This window comes from Toxotes jaculatrix, chromosome 1, assembly GCF_017976425.1.
Source record: "Toxotes jaculatrix isolate fToxJac2 chromosome 1, fToxJac2.pri, whole genome shotgun sequence".
Taxonomy (NCBI): Eukaryota; Metazoa; Chordata; class Actinopteri; family Toxotidae; genus Toxotes; species Toxotes jaculatrix.
This window is the reverse complement of record NC_054394.1, coordinates 10,041,368-10,057,425: the sequence shown is the minus strand read 5'-3', so window position 1 is coordinate 10,057,425 and position 16,058 is coordinate 10,041,368. Positions and strand designations below refer to the sequence as shown.

Below are 16,058 nucleotides of genomic sequence, written 5' to 3'. Positions count from 1 at the left end.
CCAGTGCCACTGGCTCTTTGTTGGCTTTTTAAGAAAAGTCAATCTGCATTAAACATCTTTAATTGAGCTTAAAAGGCTGTAAATGGCATAAACAGCTCAAATGAATTCACTGACGGCGAAACCACAGAATGAATGATAATGAGAAGCATCAAACAATGGATGGCTTATCAAGAGAATGGTATCTGATGACTTGAAAACTAAACGGTATCTGACGTGTGGGATGAAATGAAAGGAAGTGAGATGAAATAACAGCAAAGAAAAAATAATTAAATAGTATTAGTTTTATTTCTTCTTCATTTAGTTGTTTGTAACATTTCACTGTAAGAGGTTTGGGATAAACTTCAAAGTTCACTATTTACACCACACAACAGAAATCCTTCACGACCACAGAGTCCCACAGATCCTCTCTCCACATCCATGTCCTCATCAAAAATTACTGGGTTACAGTACGGCAACGGCTGCATGTAGCATTACCTTCATTTCAACAGGTCTTCCAAAAGCAGCACTGAATTTAAATTTTTCTTAAATTTTAACAATAGAATTTGATCTGTAGCTGTGATAACCTGGCTGGTGACAAATCCGGCGTGGTAGAGAAGAAACACTAGTGTAATTTTTTTTCAGTTCAATTTGATTGAGGAAACAAGTTATTTGTTTTAGGAAAAAAAAATATTTCCACAATTCTCCAGGGAAAGTCATGTAAACAGGATTATATGGGGGAATTGTCAGTGTATGCAGGGCTCAAACAGAGTAATGCTTAATCACAGTTTTGGCAGTAGTGGCTTTGTTGTTGATTTAGACGCAGCCAAAACTAAATGAATCTAACTTTATTCATTTCCTAAATAGAACAAACTAAAGCAAAGACAATGTGACACTTTCTTTTTCATTTCTACCATACTAATTTAACTCTCCTACTGAGTTGCACTGCACGTATAGTTATAAAATGGATCAGTGTCTCTTTCACAATAAAACCATGCATTATTGCTGTGGCAAAACTGGTGGCCAAAAATTCAGATCATCTGCCACTGGTGCCTTATTTGTCAAGACAAACTGTATATTTGTGTCTTTGCCACTCTGAACCTACCGACAAGAATATTTTTTTATGTAGACAAACTGGTCTAGACTCTTCCCTTCATTTGGTGAGTCATATTTTTCATGTGCCGCTGTGATTGGCACAGCTGTTTAAAAGTTACGAGATGAGTAATGTGACTGGCTCAGAAGGTAATGATTCATCACCACACCCTCCTATTAATATCCTACTTCACCCAGCACGACTATCAAGTGTGGATGCTCACTGAGGAACAAATGTAGCAGGGGCGTCCGGATACGCCTTCGTTGTGCACTGTGTGCACATGATACAACACTTCAGCTGATCGTTGTAAATGTGTAGTTAAAATCTTTCTTCATTACAGCCTTGTTGAACCCATTGTTTGGAAATATTTTTCATTTTATATTCTAACCCTTTAGCTCGCTGTCTTTTCCTGAGTGACTTGACATTTATTGCACAAGCAGCACTTAAAGGACTTTTTGTGGGTTTAGCCTGGTGCTCACATTACCAAATATCTACTCAGGAGACTTCAGAATTATCTGCGTGTCTCTGGTGTTTGTTCTGTCTGGTGCACAAATTAGTACAGCACACACTGTATGTTAAATTTTCCTAGTTGACTGGCATGTCCTTAAAAATGAGAAATAAAATAAATAACAACCCTAAAGTTGGACGATAAATCACATGCATACTTTTCCAGACAGGTTCAGCAGACTGAATAGAAGCTAACAACTGAGATAAATGCTTTAAATGTACAGATCAGGACTTTCTCACAAGTGTTATTTATTCATCCAGTTCAACTTTGGATCAGAAAAAGAAGTCCATGTCAAAGAAAAAAGTCCATGTTCACACTGGGTAAAGCTAGTCATCAAAAAAGAAAGTAAGAAGTGCAAGAGTTACAGTCAAAGTGACTCAACAGTGGAGAAAGAGTATAAACACTAACACTTTTGTCATGGTTTTGAGAGAACATTTTTCTGTATTTAGAGTGCTAGATAGCATTTCTCCTTGCTTGCTTTGTGAGCAGTGGTATTCACAAAGCACGGTCAAAAGCGGTCAAAGGCCAGCGGTGTCCTTGTCTCTCTTCCTCTCCACTGCACTATTATCAATCAGACACACCAGCCAAAGACAGATGGACTTGAATGCATGTACACACAAAGACACACACACGCAGCCCTGTGCTCTGAAACTTACACACAGTCCTTTACTGGAAAATGTAAGCAAGTTCCTCTCTTCCACACTGTTGGTTCTCCACCCCTCCGTGACTTCAGCTGACTTTTATTCATCATAACAGAATGAAAAATATAGATTTGCCCCTGGAGATTAGAACAAAGAAAAAAAATGAATGTATAGACATAAAGGAAGTAGAGCATGAACGAGGAGAAAATATGGAGAGGGAAAAAAAGTGAGTGAAAGAAAGAGAAAGACAGAAAAGGGGAGAGATGAGGAGAAAGAGAGATGGCCTCTCTAAGTGCAGCAGCGCACAGGCACAGAGCTGTGAGTTCCCAGGCAAGACAGCATGAGCTGCCTATTTGTCAGCATTGATCAACCCATTAAGGGGCTGTGGTGGGAAGCATATTGGTTTTGGAGGCCAAAGGGGCAGAGAGAGACAAAGATAAAGCAAGACGGGGGGGTGTTGAACTCCTTTCAGCCTCGGCAGCCACACGTCTGCAGGATGAAAAAGCCTGTAGTCTTCCTCTCCAATGTCTATGCAGTTCATTTCGCAGGGCCCAACGGGAAGGTAGTCGATGTCATTTGTCTTACAGCATCTCTGGAGGCTCCACTGTATGTGTTATCTTAGCTTTCTACTGCTGCAATGCTAATAAGGAAGTAGCTAGCTTCTCAGACAGACAGAATGTCACTTGTCCTCTTCCTCAGTATGTGTGTGTGTGTGTGTGTATGTGTGTGCGCAAAGGGTGGGTGGTGAGGTGGGGGTGGGTCCTGGCCCAAGGGGAAAGCAGGCTGCCTCTTCGCCCAGCCTCTGATGAATTCATATAATTAACTCTGCCTTGATCTGTTGGCTAATCCTGCACTCAGTAATAAGGGATTAAAATGTCACCTAAGCCACCTGCTGTTATTGAGCCCCAAGACTTTTTGTGCCACGGTGTGTGTGTGTGTGGTTGTGAGACAGAGAGAGGATAAAAGTAAAGTCAACTTCAAGATTTCTGTGCAATAAGCTTGTGTGTTAAAAACATTCCCCCTGTTTGCACAAGAAAATACATGTAGAGGACACTCTAAAGTAGCTCAGGGAAGCAGAGTTCTTAACTACTGCCACATGCATGTGAGCGCTACTCACAACTCCACAGTATGGCATCAAGCTGAACTCCACAATTTGGCAGAAAGCTGGAGCTAAAGTTGCGGCAGACTCGCTCTGAAAACTCATTGTCACAGTCACTAAAAAGGGACATGAAAGTGGGACATGCTGGAAGGCGGGAGTTGAGAAATCTTTTTTTCCTCCCCTCTCACTATGACCTCCTTGGACCAAGCAAAGAAAAAAAGAAGAAAGAAAGGAGTGCCAATTGGTTGGCAAACTGCCCGCAGACCAACGGCCAGCTTGCCTTGCCTGCCTGCCGGCCAGCTCTGCTCGGTTGCCTAGCAACCACAAGTGTACTTTTGGGTTGTCTAATGACTCTTGTTGCTGCAGAGGCTCAGGGGCTACTAATGAAGCCTCCTGACCAATCGCTGGCGTTTAAGACCTGGAAGCTGACTGATCACTGGACAGGGATCGTGGGACTACCCTAAACCTCTTACGTGAGACAAATTCTGCCCCCAACCTGAGCTGCAGCAAGACACACTTGCACACTTTACGTACACACAGCACACCTTAACTCACTGCTTGCAATGCTCCCGCTGACCTTAATTCTCCCCACAACACACTCCCATACATCAACACTTCACCCAACCTGAACTTTACTTAAGACTCACGTGTAAACATTTTCAATGCAGTATTGATGGCTGTTATCCAGCAAGATATAGGACAATAGAAAGAGTTGTAGTCTGGATGTTTAAGAATATACAAAGATGGTAATAATAATGATGCTAAAGGGTCCTTTAGCCCTTGATCCATATTATAAACACAACCCAACAGGACTCCATCCTCCCCGAGCCTCAGTGAGCCAGTCTCCGACAGAGTAATGGCTGCATAGCTGAAACATCTGGACTCTCAGTCCCCCTTGAGAACGTAATGAAATTTCCCCTCTCAAACTTTTTTTAAAGACTTGAAAGAAGTCTCACCTACTTCCCTTTTAATTCAATTCAATAATTGTTAAAGGATATATGTTATGTTAGAACAGCGCTGTTAGCATTGATGGATGATGTTTATTCAGAGTGACTAGCATTGCGTCAGCACGTCAGTGTCAGACACTGACACAGAGATGTCAGACACTGACAGCTGCATAAACTGAGTATATGACCTTCGTATTTCTGCTCATATGCAGGATGGTCATTCTAACTAGGCAACATACCCCGAAACACTACAATATGAAAGACAACAATATGTGATTTGACAGTATTTCTTTTGTATGTTAGTGTGTACATGTTATGTTAAGTTGAGAAAAACAATAATAGATATTAGTTATATTAGTTGAGATACTAGTTTATATACAACATTTAGCATTCATATCTGTGTGGAGATAAGTTGGCATGTGTGTGCAGGTCCATTTGCATGAGTGTTATTACGCCTTTGTGTCTGTGTGTGGCTTCAAACACTTGTCTTTGTGATGCATCCGTCACCTCTCAAAGCTTTGTTCCAGTGTCACAGCATATTGCTTGGCGAGTACATTACGTCCCCCGGGTACCACCATGTATACGCTTGTCTATACATGCCCACCAGTCTCAGGTCTATATTTGGCCGTGGTCCGGACTCATGTCAACTGCTGTCAAGTGCTGCATTGCCTGAGGGCCCAACACCCACTGTGCCGCCCTAGCTGACTGATCTGAGTGGGCAGTACCGTGTGCCATTCACTGGCACTCACATGATGGACCTGTCCGCATGGCCTAGTTAGAAAGATAGGCCCACTGCCAACTGAAGCCAGAAGAACACAATGCCAAATATAAAACACAATGCCAAATATGACATGTGTGGGTAGCTTCAATAAGCAAGGGTCTTCGAGGGTGGCTCTTAAAACCCACCTTTCTCACAGAGGAAAGAGGGAATATTATTCCTGTTTCAGAGAAGGCACAAGATCGAGTGTTTTTCTGTTTTCATATTCAAACTCCGGGGAGTGAGAAAAAATGAAACCATAGTCAGGGGAGCAAAAAGAACCAGGGGAGTTTTTATTCACGGCAGGCAGTTTTTAAAAGGGTTTTTTTTTATGTTAGCTTGGCGTCCTTTTGCTTTCACTTCACTATGAAATGGATCTTCAAAGGTTGTTTATCGATTCCCTACTGTTAACCTTTCACAAGCTGTTTTGCAGCTACGCTGTCCGGTGGCTCTCAATAGTTTCCAGGAGGGGAAGGCTGGGGCAGGGTGGGGTTGGCTATCCAGACAAGTAGGATATTGGTCGTGAGTTTCCAAAGGGTCTCTGGCAGAGAGGCAAGAGAGGTGCAAAGGATGGAGACAGAGAAAGAGGTATTGCTAAGGGTCAGGAATGAGCAGGATGTAGCTGGTGACTGGGAGTCTGGAGCCAGGAGGGGACAGGAAGAGCAAGGGCCAGCCAGAAAGGACCTTTCCCTGTGGGGCTGGGAGTGGCTGATGTAATGGCATTAATCTCCAAGTGCCATCTGACACCCAGTGTGGCTCCGTCATTGAAAAGTGCTAATTCTGCTGAACTGTGAGGGGAATTCAGGCATCTCTAGAGGCAGTGCCCTGGATTAATTAAACACACTGGCATAGAGCAGTGCACAGATTTATCTCTTTTATGGCATCGTCACTGTTTGATTTTTGTGTTTAGTCCACAGAGCAGGACAAACTCAGGACATTAACACCAGGAGCACTGCCACATTTCACTTGTTCCCTTCCCACTTCGCATATTGCAGCGGTTGTTCCTATCATTGCATGCTAACCAGGGATTTCCCTTGTCTTCCTTCTCTCTCTTTCTTTTTCTCTCCTCTACTTCTCTCTCTCTCTCTCTCTCTCTCTCTCTCTCCAGATGAACCGGCCCATCCAGGTGAAGCCAGCCGACAGCGAAGGACGAGGAGGTAATTAACCTTCTCCTGGTCTCTGTTGCACACCCCCCTTAAACACACACACACACACACACACACACACACACACACACACACACACACACACACACACACACACACACACACACACACACACACACAAACACACAAATACACAAACACACAAATACACTGGAATAGTGCGCATGCAATCCTTAATATTCTGCTCTCACTTGAGACACACTGGGAGTTAGTAGAGTAGCCCGTAATATAGGTCACTTGCTTCTATTGACTTCCCATCTGTGCCAGCAGAGGGGCTGTCTCAGGTTCACAGTCTCTGGGAGCAGTTCAAAGACGAGAAGGAGACATGGAGAGAGAAAGAAATGAGAGAGAGTGGATGGGAAAGGATGTGGAGGGGAGGATCTCCATCCTTCGATCTCCACAGAGTGATAGTAAAGTCTGCTTACAGTTAAGAGGCAGGGGAGCACGCACGCACACACACACACGGATAAGCACGAACACATAAACTTACAGAAACAGCTCAGAGATACTACCTGAAGAGAGACACTATCAATCTGACAAAATGTATTAATTTGTTAGCCGCAGAATGAAGGGAAGAGACAAGAAGAGACAAGAACAGGTCTCTCAAAGTGTGATGTGTCGTGGTTTAAGGAGCGTGAAACTGCTTTGTGCTGTACACTGTATCTGTTTTTGTCTAGAAATAAGAGTACAACTTATATATTGCTATACACAGTCCCTTTTACTCTAGTTTAAAAGCAACACACATCTTTACACGATCCATTTAAGCATCTACAATGCAATAATGTCTTTGAACTTACCTATCTAGCTAGCTACTTATCTACCTATATGTCTCTCTGCCTCATTAATAGTACTGTCATGATTACACTGGGATTTTACGGTATTGCAATGTATCTATTCTTGAACCATCTGCGAGTTATCTGAGAAAGATTCAGTGTAATCTGTGGTGTGAGACTTCCAGTTGGACTCCACTGGCATCCTGTACATGCATCATATATGCATCTTATAAGTTAAATTAGATCAGTTGTATTAAAAGAACTTTAGACCTTAAAAAGTGAACTTGTAAGTTGAATCATGACATTAAAATATGCAATTCTGCTTAGACACTGTGCTGATTCTCTTGCACAGCCTCCTCCCTCCATCTTTAGTCTGACTGGCATGGTGATTGACTAGATCATTCTGAAGCCATTTGTGACTAACATCACTGAGGTTAATGCAGATTAAACCAGTTAAAGATTTACATGGGTAAAATTGGATCTAATTGGACCGGTCTGTGTCTGCCCTATGCTTGCATTTCAGAGTGGTGATTTAGACTGCCTAGGTCAGATTAGACTGAGCCACTTCACTGATTTATGTGGTCAAGTGTGAATCAGATGGCCCATTTCTATTGCCACACACACCCCGATGTAGATCTTATTTTTGTCATGGCGGCACTTTAATTAACGGCCATCTAAAAACAGGCAAAGTCTGACCGACAAGGCCTGGGCGAGAGCCAATCGGCATTCTCACCAAGATAAATTGGATCTCTGGGCTTAAGAGGGGAGGATGGATGGGTCCCAATATCAATTACAACCCTTTTTCAGCAGAAAGAGAAGGGAGATGAACAGGCAGTGTGAATGAAATACAGAGGGCTCTTAGGCTGGCACAGCCCCTGCTAGTCTGTCAGATGAACTTTCTATATGGGAGGACAGGATAGGACACAGCACAGAATGAAATAAGACCAAGCAGACAGGCCCCAACAGAGATATTGAGCGTTAATGGCAACAGGAAGTCAGCAGACAGGCCAGGGAAGTAAACCACAGTCGTGGCTGACAATGAAATGAGATTTACTATGAAGGTCTGCGGTTAAAGGAAAATAGACAGCCCAGTGCTAGGGCTGACTAAAGGAGAGAAAGTTGTGAGGGATTCATCTGTGGGAGGCAGAGGACCAGTCAGGTACACCAATCCCAGTGGGGCTGCTAGATTGTCAACCCCAGGGTTGAACTGGGGCGTCTGCACCTCTACGATGGAGTCACATTTATCACTACCTAGACATCAGCAATTATCTGTCATGGGAACTTGTGCAAGGGTCTCAATTACGTGCCTGTGAAGGAATTAGGGCCCATTACTCCATTTGGAGACTCCAGTAGTCCTGCTTTTGTTCACGGTGTCCCTGAGAGACATCCTCTCTCTGGGGATATGGGAGTGTCAGGCGGAGAAGTAAAACCAGAGCTCAGAAAATGACTAGGGGGGCCAGGCGCCGCACAATCCTGCCGCTCGGCTGCCATTGTGGATCACAGAGCTGATTCTCTCGCTGTCTATTACAATGATTCATGTCTTATTTTATTTTTTCCTTGGATTATCTAGAAAGAATGGAGCATGGGAGGGGAGCTTCACAGCCTTTAAATCTATTTCTGTTCCTTGAGTCAGCCGACCTCCTCCCCACAAAGTCTGCATTTATCTGATGTGCTTAACACCACTTTTTTTTCTGCCCAATTCTATCAAACCATGATTTCAACTCAGAGATATTGAGGTGCAGTCGAGGCATGGGTCCTTTGCTCACTCGCTCTGTGGTCAGTGCAGGAACAGACACACTACTATATCTGCTCTTGAAACCCAAGCAATTTGCTCTAATCCAAAGGGGGCAGAAATGAGGAAAAGTAGACCTCTCATACTCTCTCTACTGCTTTCTTTCTACACTTCTTTTCTTTTCCCTCTCTTTGTCTCATTGGTACTGCAGTGCAAAGGGAGAGATGAAGCGAGTGATAGAGAGAGGGGAAGGGATTCAGTACAAGGCCCATGGAGGAATGCAAGAGAGTGAGAGATGGAAGACAAAAAGAGCGAGAGGGGAAGAGACGACAGGATGAGAAAGTTAACGGAGGGTGATGGAGGCAGCTGAGTGAATCTCAGCAGTAAATCATCTCAGAGCCGCCCCATCCCTATCTCCTCCTTGCCTCGCCAGGAATCTTTTTCCCCCTGACCTTGTCTGCCGCTGTGTCTGTGAAGAAAAGATGGGGCCAGATTATCTATGATTGGAGATGGCCATTATCTAAACACAATCTTGGAGTCAGGTCCCACTCCTCCAGCCACTGCTGTGAGACTGGAGCCCACACTGATGAGAAGAGAGATGATGGGTCAGCCAGCAACACCCTCTCCTTTTATTAACTCTGATAAGATGGTTTCAACACTCTCCCGAAATGCCCAGCAACCTCCATCAACATCGACTTTTTCACAATGTGCCACTCACAGTGCATTTGTCTACACAGTCTTCTCACGCTACTTGTTTATTAGCTCCCCCTACTTTTGTTTTATTGGATACTTATACAGCGCCAGCAGCGCTGCAATCCCTGTATTTGAAAGTCAGCGGCCCTGTGTGAGCCTTTTTAATATCTTGTCCATGCCATTTGTCTGTCTGGCTGAGGGGAGTCTTTGTGAATGGGTTGTGTTTGTCCTTGCCAACCTGCTGCTCTTCAGAAGGTTGACCCCAGTCGGGCAGAGGAGAGATTGACAGGACCTTAAGATGTTGCGCACTGTGCTGCCATGCCCCACCCCAGCAGGTAGGGAAGAGTGAGGGCTGCTGGCTGGCTCAGTCTGGCAGGCCACAGGGGAGGGGCTGTCTGGAGGCACCTCACGCCCACAGAGGAGCGCGCTCCACTTTACATGCAAATGAAGCCAAAAGATCCCTCTGTGCCCCTGGACACGATTGTGCAAAACTCCGAAAAGTCAAGAAGAACCCTAGCAGCGGTTGATATGTGTGCACTGAGAAATACACTGAGGCACACAGAGGCATGGAAACACATGGTCATACACAATAATGCAGGAACTTCCAGGACTGCCCATTGCAGTGTTAATTTAAGGTGTTAAGGTGTTGAATTAAATTACCTTTTTTTGCTGAGCTCCATGACTGAGACTAACCATTAGAGAAGATGTTTCTAATATATAAAAAAAAAAGAGTTAAAATATTTGGACAGGAGCCGCACCAGGCATTTCCTCACAAGGTTCCTCCATTGTTCTGTGTTGGTTTTTGATCACACATACCAGAAGGTTTGAAGCTCCCCTCCCACTCTCTTGGGTAAATGGATATGACAGCTCTAGAGGTACGAGTAATGCATTTACAAACACGAAGCCCGTATCCCTTCGTCGTTGCCTGATACACTGACAATTTGAATGTTTGTTCTCCTCTGATTATTCCATTTACCACCTCACTATACTGGATAATCCACTTGCATACATCAGATTGGGACCAGCAGCAGAAAGGTTTAGTGTGTGGTTGCACATCATTTTCACTGGGATGGGGTCTAATTACTTCTGTTGGCTGGGTAGGAACTAAACATGAGTTACAAGTAGAATGGGGCTTATTAAGCAGATGAAGACTGAAGCTTAAAGGCAAAGGGAAGGCTTGTGGGGATTGAGAAATACAGCTGAACAGAAACATGCATCCTGCGTGCTGTTTTACAATTAGCTCACTACATTATTTTACACATTCTATATTAACTTCAACACTGCACTTCACTATTGCATATTACCACTGAATTTTACATCAAGTTTGAGCACTTCTGAATTCTAAAATTACATTAAGAAAAAACAACAACACTGCAGTTCCTCCTGCACTCAAAAAGGAAAGCTGATGTATGATATTGAATGTTAGTACTAGACTACTAGAATGTTCAAAGTCCAACTGGTTTGGCAGCTCAGATCTTTTAACATTGCAATGCAGATCCTGAGTTTCTTTCCTGAATACATGGCTGAGTATCAAACTGCTGTCTTTAACCTTCATCCCACTATCCATACTGACTTTGTTAATATCAGCACAAATGATTTTAAGTTAAAAAAAAAAATCCATAAACTCAAAACTTCAACATTACTTTGAAATACTGTACTGGCTGAAATTATCGACCATCTGGGTATTCTCTCGCTGGGCCAATTCCCATGCTAAGGAAAGGTTGTAGGCATATTTTTAATGATGATCAATGGTTGCACAATGCGAGATCTACGTACGTCTTATGCTGCATCAGAAACTATCTTCTTTTGAGTTTAAGTGCTTCCATTTGTCTTGATGTTTTCCTCTGCTCTATTTTGAAAGAGATTTATTCCCAGTGTATTTGTTGTGGATACCTTTCAGTCATCCTTATCGTTCCATTATTGCAAGTAATTGTCCCCTGGCTCGCTATGCAGCATCATCATATTTTCCAAAGGCACCTACTTGCCATGTTTGTTGAGTCCAAAAATTCACATTCTTCATTAATAACTGCCCTGTTATTTAGTTTTATTAGTGATTGCTTGTCTAACAGATGATTAATCAATTAAGTAACTGTTTACAGCACTATTTCTTTCACAAGAAAGTTTTTGTGACTAAATGAGGCTTGTAAGAGGTGAATTATTCTCTGAAGTCAGCTGGAGAAGGAAAATTAAGTCTGTTCTGTTAAGAATGCAAGTGTTGTGGCCAATGTACTATTAACTCCAGATTTAAAAAGCTAAAATAATGTAAGACAACAAAAGACTGCAAATGTATCCAAAAGGAGTTTATTCTAGGATTTTGTTTTTCTCCCCATGATGTAAATGTTTAATGCTCATTATCTACAAAACTTATTCTGAGAGCAAATGGCACCTTTTGATTCCAAACAGACTCCTGGACCCTCCACACAACCGGGAAATATAGCAGATGATGCAAAACAAAGTCTAACTCAATATTAAAAGCCATTCCCAACATTTTTGCACACCCAGTCTGTACGCCTACATGTGTGAGCGTGTCTGGTGGCAGGCCTCCCAGGCAGCAGCGCACCAGCGTCAGGCTTTTCTAATGAGTCCATAAGAAGCACAACTTCTCTGTTGTGCTGCCTGGAACATTACTCTGCATTTGAAATGCACCCAGCGGCCTAGCAGGCATCTTTTATCGTTGGATGCAGCTGTCCATGCTTTCTGAACACTTACTACTACCAAGCTTCCCTGTCTACTGCCAGTGGGCAATAAGTGATAGAATCATAAAAAAAAAAGAAAGAAAAAGAAAAAAAAAGAAATATTTACCACGACACTGATGCAGGAGAATAATTCTTTAAAGAGAATATTCCCATTATTGGCAAACAAAAGCAGAAAATTTTGAAGTAGACTTCACAGCAACTAATTCTATGCCTGGAGAGAAAGAGTAGGGTGAGGCATGACAAAAAAGGATAAAGAAAAAGATACAGAGAGAGCAATAGATGGACAAAAACAGAAGAAAGGAAAGGAAAAGCACAATCTATATGCATATACCGCAGCCTACAACACAAGTAGCACTTTATTCCAGGGAGAGGAGCATCAATCTTGACAGCATATGGCGTCTGTGCAAAATCCATTAATTTTTAATATACCGGGCGCTGAAATGAAAAGGCTTCCTGAGACAAGCAATTGTCAGATGTCAGTAGTGTTTTGATAACTTTTTCGATCTCCTTTTTTATTTGCATTCATAAAACGGGGCTGTCCACATGCCACCTCACTTTGGACATGGCTGGAGACTGACATGGAACCATTTTCCACTCAATTGCTCCCACCTTCAGTCAGGAAGATGAGACACTGGGGGAAACAAAAAAGACGTGTGTCTGACTGTGTGTGTGAGAGAGCGAGAGAGAAAGTAAGTGTGTACTCGCTGAAGTCTGCAAATAAAACTTTATATGTCTTTATACCTTACATTTTAAACTGTATAGCAGAAATGTTACATATGTACCTGGATTGATTAATGGTGTCTGAGGATGCAGTGACACAAGAAAATCAAAATTATGCTCCCGGTTTTCTAACTACCACACACACACACACACACACATTATTATTTTAAAGTAGTGGCAAGGTATGAAAGTGCAGATTACAAAGGTCTCTTCAGAGTAGAGCAGAGAAGTGCTGTAGAGCTCAAATGTTCTCCAGCTGTGTGGCTCAGTTCTGTTAGAGGGATAAGATGAGCCTCTCTCCATGAGAGGTAAGTGCAAAGGGGTCAAACAGTCAGCTCAATGAGTTTTGTCATACTTGTGTATCCTCAGTCAGTTCTATAGGAAGGCCCTCACCCCTCTTAATGCAAATACATGACTGTGCTAGAGAAGAGCACTATTTCTTTTTTTTTTTTTCCAATCCCCACTTTTAATGGATAACTCTTTGGAGTCATGCAGTCACCTCCTTGTGCAGAGGGTGCATTACAAGATATTTATTCATATTCATAAAATGCCAATTTAAGCCTTGCAAGTGGCCAAAGGAGATGAGTGGGAACTTGCAAAATCCAATAAGAGCAGCTTTGGAGACAGGTGCAAAGTGGACTAATTAATAGCAATCTATACTCTGGCCAGGGCATGCAGTGGGCCGACTGAGACGCTCTTAGGTCAGGCAATGAAAAGATAGCAGCTCCAAATTCATTTTCTCACTGTGGTTCTCCCAAAGGAAGGCTCCGAAGTACACTCACACTTCCTTTAATGCCTTCACTGGAGTGTAATTTATTTTTGCGTTTGCCAGCACATTTGGAAAGTTCATTACCTCTCTCATGGCTTGTTAATTAGCCTTGTAAAGCCGCCATTAGATCTCCTCGGGCCAGGACCGAGATGAGACTTTTGTCCCAAAACATTAACACACTGCAGGAGGCCTGTAAAACTGCACTCTGCCCATTTAAGTTGTAACAGTGACACCTCAGTGAAAATCTGAGAGATGGAAGGGACGATCATGGCAAAGTCAATGTGTGCTCTGGTCGGGCTGTTGCCTGTTTCACCTTTGCTACCACAGACAGGGGTCAGGCTCATTTCTCTCTAACATCTGTTCAAGGCTGACTTTACAGCTACGCAACTCCTCCGCTGATGCCCAATATCCAGCTAAATGTCTGTCCTCCTGTCGGCCTTTGCTAAATCCCAGTCGACAGTATAAGTGGCTGTGTCGGTGGCGATCTCCTCAGGGTTCTCACTAACTTCCAACCCTGGAGCTCCAAGGGCGGAGGAACAGTAATGAGCAGTAGTATTGGGCTCAGCTGGTGGGTTTGAGAAATCCTGCTGTGTGACTACAGGAACACGGACTGACACCACAGCTACAGCAGAAGAGACCAGGCAGCGTGGCCTTATTGATTATGCAGGTGCTCATTTGTGTGGCCAAGCGGGTAGCAGGCACGTGTCTCATTTGAACTTTACAGGAATGGAACAGGATCCGATTTCCCCGCTGCAAAAAGGAAGCCCTGGTGCTTTATTTTTAGAACAGCTGCGTCTAATGGGGCCTGGCAGGTACAGGAGGCGTCACATCTGTCGAGGCCCAGGTGATGCTCTCGCCCTCCGCTCCTCCCTGCTCCTCACCCGCTCCCTACCAGTCAAATGACTCACACTGAAGATCAACAGTGTCATTTCCAATAAACTCTTCTTCCTCTTCCTGCCACTTTCCATCAGTTCTGGCGATGGGTTCTTGCTAGTAGCCATTTCATTCCACAACACAGCAGAATAGGGGGATGCATAATGTAAAAGATGTAAAGAAGATGAATGCTCTGTCTAATGCCAGAGCACCGGGAAGATTAATTAGAAAAATCCAGCTTTCTGACTGGCAAAAATTTAGTGGTATAGAGCCCATACATCTGAGCCAGAGTGCCCCCCTCTGGAGCTCAGGAGGCAACTATGACACACAGTTGTAGTGCAGATATTGGTGTAGGTGGAGCTGCCCTTCAAACTTAATGAGCAGCAACTCTGCAAATTTCTCTCCAGTAAAGTATTGGTCAGGAAATTGGGAAAAGTCAGGGCTCCACGTCAGCCCAGATGTTAAAATCACACAAGACTTAGCCAATATTTAGAGTGTGCAGTGGGGATTGCTTTCCCACTTTAAAACCTTTCCTCAAACACTCACCCATGACCTTAAAGATGTCCGTTTAATAGTCAGAAAGTTGCCCTGATATTTTCATAATTCATACCTTGTGTTGATATAAAGTTAACTTATTTTACCGTTGTTATTTACCACTAAATGGCGTGTTGGGTGTACATCCAATAGCTTAATTTTTCTGTTTTTTACATGCAGGCACGAACGCACGCACACACGCACGCACGCACGCACGCACGCACGCACAGAAAATAAAGTCATTTATTCATAATGGTGAGAAGTAGGCAAGCTAATTAAACCACCACAGATTCAACAGAAATATTTAGCCAGAAGTTTAATGTATCACAATATAAACTATCTACTATAGTGCTTTGTCATTCTTTAGTTTTGAGGCACAGGAACTAGACCTTGTAGCTTTCATAGCTATAATGTTTTGCACTGCTTTCTGCTAACACCATTCTCCATCACAGGGCTGAGGAGAAAGTAATAGGTCTTGGTCATGGTTGCTGTGGTTAAATTGCACAGACAAAAACCTCATTTAACTTTTCATTTGAAAACAAAGCATATAGAATTATGCAGTGTGTGCACAAAATACGAGGAAGACAAATTCTCTCTGACTGAATTGCACTGTGAACGTAGCTAATTCTAGTTTTGTTTTTCTTGTATTTTTTTTTTGTTTTTTTTCACTGCAGTTGGAGTTGAAAAATGAGAAATCTGCAAACCTTTGGCTGATAATTATCCACAAAACAACTTCACACTGAAAAGCATCATCTGTTATTTGTGGGCGGCCAACACCGCACAGTGCACAGAACCATGTTCATTTTTAAATTTTTACTTGACTCATTTTCCCAAAGTATTTGTTCCCTGACTAAAAGTTCCCCACAATCATTCATAGTGAAGAAATGTGCGAATCATCACAATGAAATAAACAATAAGATTTTTCTCCAAACAACATATTTTACATATTACAGTCAACAGAAAGTGGAGCGAATGAGAATAGACTTTAATGAGAAACATGTACACACTGGCTAAGACTTTGCTGTTTTCACGAGTTGTTCATTGCCCAGCAGAAAACACCTCTGGCACAGAGCTTCTCTTG

At 43.0% G+C, this 16,058-nt stretch overlaps 1 protein-coding gene across 12 annotated transcripts in view; it reads left to right on the top strand.

Moving 5' to 3' along the window:
- Positions 1 to 16,058, top strand: part of celf6 (CUGBP Elav-like family member 6) — a 126,606-nt gene that overhangs the window by 84,420 nt on the left and 26,128 nt on the right. For 11 of the 12 annotated variants that reach the window (XM_041056264.1, XM_041056195.1, XM_041056633.1 and 8 more), the window contains exon 3: positions 6,130 to 6,178. In XM_041056264.1, coding sequence (XP_040912198.1) covers positions 6,130 to 6,178 — 49 coding nt within the window. Of the gene's footprint in view, positions 1 to 6,129; positions 6,179 to 7,791; positions 7,795 to 16,058 lie in introns of all 12 variants that reach the window. The other variant, XM_041056037.1, reaches the window with a different exon arrangement.